Source organism: Choloepus didactylus, chromosome 10 (genome assembly GCF_015220235.1).
Source record: "Choloepus didactylus isolate mChoDid1 chromosome 10, mChoDid1.pri, whole genome shotgun sequence".
Classification (NCBI taxonomy): Eukaryota; Metazoa; Chordata; class Mammalia; order Pilosa; family Megalonychidae; genus Choloepus; species Choloepus didactylus.
This window is the reverse complement of record NC_051316.1, coordinates 109,577,431-109,583,430: the sequence shown is the minus strand read 5'-3', so window position 1 is coordinate 109,583,430 and position 6,000 is coordinate 109,577,431. Positions and strand designations below refer to the sequence as shown.

General features: G+C 44.2%; 2 protein-coding genes across 3 annotated transcripts in view; one reads left to right on the top strand and one right to left on the bottom strand.

Moving 5' to 3' along the window:
* Positions 1 to 2,888, bottom strand: POLE3 (DNA polymerase epsilon 3, accessory subunit). The gene is made up of 4 exons (XM_037798599.1): positions 2,484 to 2,888; positions 2,312 to 2,397; positions 1,858 to 1,976; positions 1 to 1,572 (listed from the first exon to the last, which is right to left on the bottom strand). The coding sequence occupies exons 1-4, from the start codon at positions 2,547 to 2,549 to the stop codon at positions 1,400 to 1,402; spliced, it is 444 nt and encodes a 147-aa protein (XP_037654527.1). The 5' UTR covers positions 2,550 to 2,888; the 3' UTR covers positions 1 to 1,399.
* C10H9orf43 (chromosome 10 C9orf43 homolog) overlaps positions 2,747 to 6,000 on the top strand; it is a 27,759-nt gene continuing 24,505 nt past the window's right edge. For both annotated transcript variants that reach the window (XM_037798598.1, XM_037798597.1), the window contains exons 1-2: positions 2,747 to 5,110; positions 5,218 to 5,364. In XM_037798598.1, coding sequence (XP_037654526.1) covers positions 4,747 to 5,110; positions 5,218 to 5,364 — 511 coding nt within the window. In that variant the 5' untranslated portion in view covers positions 2,747 to 4,746. The remainder of the gene's footprint in view (positions 5,111 to 5,217; positions 5,365 to 6,000) is intronic.

Genomic DNA, 6,000 nt, shown 5'->3' with positions numbered 1-6,000 from the left:
TCACTTTTAACAAGAAGGTTATTTTATTTATACAATGCATTATAAATTTTTTCAAGATTCTTCACTCACTTATCAAGAAACTTTTCACTGTATTCATTTAACAAGAACAATGCCAACCTACACGTCACTACCCGTCAAACTCCAAGTGTTCAACTCAGAGACAAACAAAAAAGTGCTTGAGGCACTGAAAGGAAAGAGAAAAAGGCTAAAAGAGACCAACAGAGATACTTTAGAAGTAGTTAAAAAGGGATGGTTGGGGGGAATTAGATTCCTGAGCACCATCAGAGTTTCCTTAAGGTTCATAGGGGTTTTACAAAATCATTTTTAAAAGACACGAGATTAGAACTAAGGAATCAGAGGAACCTGCACTTTTGGATATTAAGCAGGTTATCAAAGTTCCTAGATTGGCAGAAAAGGTGAGAAAAGGAGGGTTGAGAGAACGTGGAAATAAGAAACAGAGAGGCAGACAAAGAGACAGACAGGAAGAGGGAAGCAGAGGGAGAAAGTTGTACCTAGAAGAAATGAAGTTTGGAACTTGTCATGAATTAAAGAATGAAAGCCATAGTCACAAGTCGGAGATGGACTACAAGAAGAGAAAGGCTGGAATTTTATACCTTCCAGCTGGTGAAAATAAATCCTAAAGTTGTACAGTGGCAGGCAGGGAGGTGCATCCTAGACTGAGCCATGTATTTTTGTAAGAAGACATTGGCACCCTTCCTTGACTAATTATCCTCTATACTGCTACTTTGAAAGCATTTATGTCCAGAGGACAGCCACCCCAGCAGGTCAAATGCCTACAGGCAATTCAGAAGGGCTCCAAGCCAAATGGGTTTGTAGAAATTGAGATTCAACTAATGCTACTGTCAAGTGAAGAAACAACAGAACCAGTTTCATTTTTCTCCCACACTTTTTTAGTCTCCTAAAGCCAAACCATTCTGATCACTCTTAATAAGCTGGTATTGCCAAATACTGTACAATCAAACATAGGCTGTTATGATCAAAGCCCAAATTTTTCCTGAGCCTCAACTGCCTCTGTGATTTGGAACACAGCAAACAGTATGGAAGTTATTATTATTACTTAGTTTCTGGAGGGGAAAATGGGGATAAAAAACTGCCTAACCATATATATAACTAAACAAGGGAGATCAAACTGGCTAATTCCATCAGCTGTTCAGAATCTCTTGTCAAAAAGTCATAACCTTCAGACTGATTAAGCAAAACAGGGCTACTTAGATGCTCTGAGTCTAGGAAGCCCTGGTATTGTTTGGTCAGTTTTATTTCCATTTTCTCAGGCACTTCAGCCTAAGACTACTCTGCCCACCAGGGAAAAGCTTCACATAAACATGTACCACATTTTCAGCGTGGTACCTTCCAAGGTGCCTCCATCTCCCCACCCCATTCAGTTGTCCACCTCCTCCTCCTCATTCTGTTCTTCTTCTTCCAGCCTTTCCTCATCTTCATCATTGTCCTCATCCCTGCTCTTGTCTTGCTCTTCTGAATCTGTCTTTTTGTCTCTGTCCTTCTTCTTTTGCTCTGAAGCTTCCTTCTTCCCTTTCTGCTCCCGCCTGTATGCTGTAAGGAGGAAGGAGCAGGTTAAGAGGTAGGGTTGAAAGAATGAACCAGATTCTGCTAACTCCATTCCAGTTAGCTGGAAAAACTGAGGCAGAGAAGGAAAAATAACCTGCCCAATATCACAAAACACATCTGAGATGGTGCCAACTGAACTGCTTCTGAGTCACATCTAGTAGTCCCTTGCTGGACTTAAAAGGGACCCACACTGAGAAAGCCTCAGGGCCAGGTGAGCAGGCACCCGGGAAGACCATCTTCTACGTGGGTGAGGAAAGGAAGGGTCATTACCTTCCAGGGCTTCTTTTAGGGGGGTAATGAACCGCTGGAACTCCATCTCTTCCATGGCCGAGAGCACATCACTGGCGTTCAGAGTCTTGCGCTTCCCTTTCATAGCAAAATTGTTGGCACTGAAGGAGGATGAGAAGCAAAAGGGCAGTCAGAGGTGGTCAGATCCCCTCTTGCCGCGTAGAGAGTGTGTGGGAAAGGAGCACCTTGAAGTGGGTGGGGAAACCTACATCCTAGATACATGGCTTTTTATTTCTCCCTTCCCCGTACCAAAGGCTAAAGTCTAGTTATTTAAGAGATTCTGAGAACAGGATAAGAGCTGTGAACCTCTGCCTACTGAGGCAGCACACAAGGATTGGGGTTTGTGGGCTGCAGGCCACGAACTCGGAGCCAGGGATCTCTGCACGTCCCTAATGCCTCGGCCCTAGCTGAGCTTTGGTCGGCTCTGTCCGCTCACCACGAAGTGGCGTACAGTACGAAGACGCTGGCGGCGCGGGAGATAGCGCTCCGGGCCTCCTTGGAGATGTTGACACCTTCCGGGAGCTGTGAGGAGAGAGAAGTGAGCAAAGCTGCCTGCCCAGGACCTGCTTCCCTCCAGCCCGCTCGTGCGCCCCGGCCCTCCCGCTCACCGCCTCCTTGATGATCCTGGTGATGACAGCGTTGGGCAGATTTAGGTCCTCAGGCCTCTCCGCCATGGCCGCCGCAGGGGCCCGCGCCTCCGCCTCAGACCTCTTCAGAGTGCACCCGCGTCCAGACTTCCCGCGTCTCTCTAGGTTGACCCACCGAGGCTTCCGTCGGGTCCCACACGGTCCACACTGTATCCCACAGTGCCCCGCGTGTCATACCCACCCACCTACTCCAGCCCCGCCTCTGCTCTCTCCAGCATCCGAAAGTTCCACGCCGCAGTGTTTTGACCCGCAGGGGCTTTTGTCAGGCCCCATAGTGCCCTGCGCGCTCCTCCCCTGCCCTGCCTCTCTGTTTCACACCCACCCGCGAGTCTGGAGCTTTAGCCCCTAATTGAGTATGGGTCATGGGGCTTCCGTCCATTCCCCATAGTGCTCAGCGCCGCTGCCTAGCGACGGCCTGGCCCGGCGGCTGGCTCTGGAGACGAGGGCGTGAACCGAGCCGCCTGGGCGGGGCCGTCTTTCTCCTGGCGCCGTTCCGAAACGTGTGATACCACTGAGTTTCTCCGACGCTTAGCGGTTTGGCTTCTGCATTGGTCCACCGGAGCCGCGGCCCTCCGAAGGCTACTTCCTTTTCCCGAAACGAAGCGGAGGATATTTCCCCAACTTTACCGAAGCTGACATCCATCCTTAATCTTTTCACTCCTCCCAACTTTGTGATACTCATATTAATGGTTATTATTATCTAGGCTTTATTGAACCAGTTTGTCGGCATAGCGACAAACACAGAGAAGATGGGTATGGCTAGACCTTGGGGCTCAATTCGGGCTGGGCAAATAACCAATGGGCGTGAAGCATCCTGGGGGTGGAAGAAAAATGCAACATGGCATTTGGCATTAGAAAATAACCCTGTTAAAATTGTATTTATTATTTAGTTCATTAAATTGTTCATCATACATTTTTCCCAGACAAAAGCATTACCATGGTTTTATAGTGGCGTTTGAAGTTTATTATTTTCATGTTAGATACTTAGCTATAGTTCTCAGTCTCACTGAAACGCTGAGAACTAATGCTTGCTTTTTTTTTTTGGTGAAGCATGTCCTCTCAAGTCAGCCTTTTGTTTTTCTGCTTTTGATAGAGACTTGGGTACAGAAGAGAATTTCCCTTTTATGAGAAAAATAACGGAGCAAACGCGATGATAAATGGCAACTAATTGTTTCAGTTAGAGACTATAGGATCTGGCAGGGAACTGTTCACTTGGTTATAGCAGAACAGGTTTAAAGAGGTTAGGAGTGTTCTGCTCCAGCTAATTGCCCTGTTATTGGAATTGGGCTCAGTGTGGTCAGATATTTTGATTTTTAAGAGGAGCCAGAAATCTGGAAATTAGGGCCTATTTCATTATTTAAATATTGGGTCAAATAAAGAGCAAGCCAAACAAAACTCATAGGCCAGATGCAATCCTGGGCTAATAGTTTGCTATTGCTGGTCTTAATAAGCTCTTTAGAACAGGGACTTTATCTTCTTCATTATTGTTCTCCCTGTCCAGAACAGGTCCCCTCAAATATTTGCTAGTCAAATGTGTTGAATAAAAGAAGGAAGAAATTAACACTTCCCTTATAGTTATTAGGTTAAAGTGGTAGTGATTGCTTAAAGTTTCCCTAGCGAGAAGAGGCTATTTGTTGAACTCTTATTATTTATCATACATAAATTACATTATCTCATTTAATACTTCTACTTCCTTGCTTAAGGATTATTTCCCCCTAGTTTATATGAGGAAACAGACTTCGAGAGGTGAAGTCACTTGCCTAAGACTATAAAGCCAATATATAATACATGGCTTCTGATGCAATTGCATCAAGTTTGCTGATTTGCTGTTTGAGCATACCCATCCATTGATGGTTGGTATTTGAACTACCTGCATGGGAATTGGAGCATATTGCTGCTTTTTGTGTTTTTGAGCCACCTATGGCTTTTCTCGAAATACATCTGGTGTAAATTAAAAAGCCTTTTTGTAGATGGTTGCATCTTCTTCCAAATGATTAATGAAGGGGAAAAGGAAAGGATGTTAATATTATTTTGAATTATATGCCAGACCTTCTTTAACATCTGTTAATTAATTTTTGTAATGACCCTACAAAATAGGCTTATCCTCATTTTACAGATGAAACTGAAGCTCAGATTTTTTAAGTCCCAAGTCACTCAGTTATTAAATGGCCAATGAGGAGATCTTCTGAAGTCAATCTGCTCCCAATTTCTTTTACTCTGATTCATGCCGAGATGTTTTTATACTTGTTTCGCAATCCTTAATTATGCTATGACCACCATGTACCTTGATAAGTTGAATAGAAATAGTTTATGCTCTGAGTCCAAATTAAGATCAAGCCTGCATGGCTCATGTACAGTGTTCCCTAATTATGTGTGTGTTCTTTTCTCCAGAGTGTTAGAAAGTTGCAGGGTTGGCTTTCGAACCAAACCATTCGTAGCTATGGACTTGCCAGATGAGAGCCAGTGGGATGAAACCACCTGCAACTTGCCTGTTTGTCAACATCCACAATGCTGGGAAGCTCTCCGTAGGATCGAGAGGGGCCATCCTCGCATCCTAGGCTCCTGCAAACCTCCCCTGGACACTGAAGGTGAATCAGCCAGCCTGTCTCTGTCCTCACAAGGTCCTTCAACTGTTCCTGTTTGGCCTCCTTTATCTAGGTAACATATCACGTGTTCTTCCGGTCTGCTTTCTCAGAAAACCTCCCAGTGCTCACCATTGTAAACATCTCAAATTCCTGCTTGCGGACCAAGAAACTTGCTCACCGTCGTTTATCAAGACTTACCTTCATTAAGACTCGCTCGTTATTGTCTCGGGGTTCGAAGTTTGACTCCAAATTTCAAGGCAGGTAGATTATCATGGAATCTTCCTTTAGGAACGTACTATGTCAGAATTCTGGGTTGTGACTTCCCTTATTCATATAGAAAACTTTGAGAAAGCTAGATTAAAAAGAAAACGTTAGTTCATTCAAAAAAGTGGTGAATAGGGAATGGAAACAAAAAGAAAACATTCCTACTTGTGTTCTAGGAATTTGTTAATTTGGGGGATAGCTCATCGAATTCAGTAGGTCATCAGAAAACTGTGTCCATACCTGCTGCCTTTCCTATTTTTAGGTGTAAAACTTTTTGTAAGCTCCTCAAGGTAGAAGAAATGACTTTTCCTTTTGAACCACCTACAAAGTCTAGGTACCAATTAGTGCTTATTGAATCGACTTTTTCATATAAGCATCCAGTTAGAGCTTATTTGAAGCTAAGGTGTCTGTGGAAACTTTAGACTTTAAAAATCTGAAGACCCTGTTTCCCCAGTGGTGGCTCTCATAGTGGTTTGTTTTTTCCTGTTCCATTTAAGCACTCCTAGATTTCTCTCTGGCAAGAAGTAGAATAGGAAAGCATAAGGCTCCTTTCAGGTTCTCTAGGATTTGAGTCCAGGGGAAACAGCTGCATCTACCAGTCAGAACCTTTAATGTACTTCACATCCATC

What these genes read in the sequence shown, in the direction of transcription:
- POLE3 (XM_037798599.1), bottom strand. Translation starts at nt 2,549, where the DNA reads ATGGCGGAGAGGCCTGAGGACCTAAATCTGCCCAACGCTGTCATCACC. An exon ending in CCAGGATCATCAAGGAGGCG is followed by an intron (nt 2,398 to 2,483) that starts GTGAGCGGGAGG and finishes CTCTCCTCACAG; the next exon opens with CTCCCGGAAGGTGTCAACAT. An exon ending in CCTAAAAGAAGCCCTGGAAG is followed by an intron (nt 1,573 to 1,857) that starts GTAATGACCCTT and finishes TCCTCCTTACAG; the next exon opens with CATACAGGCGGGAGCAGAAA.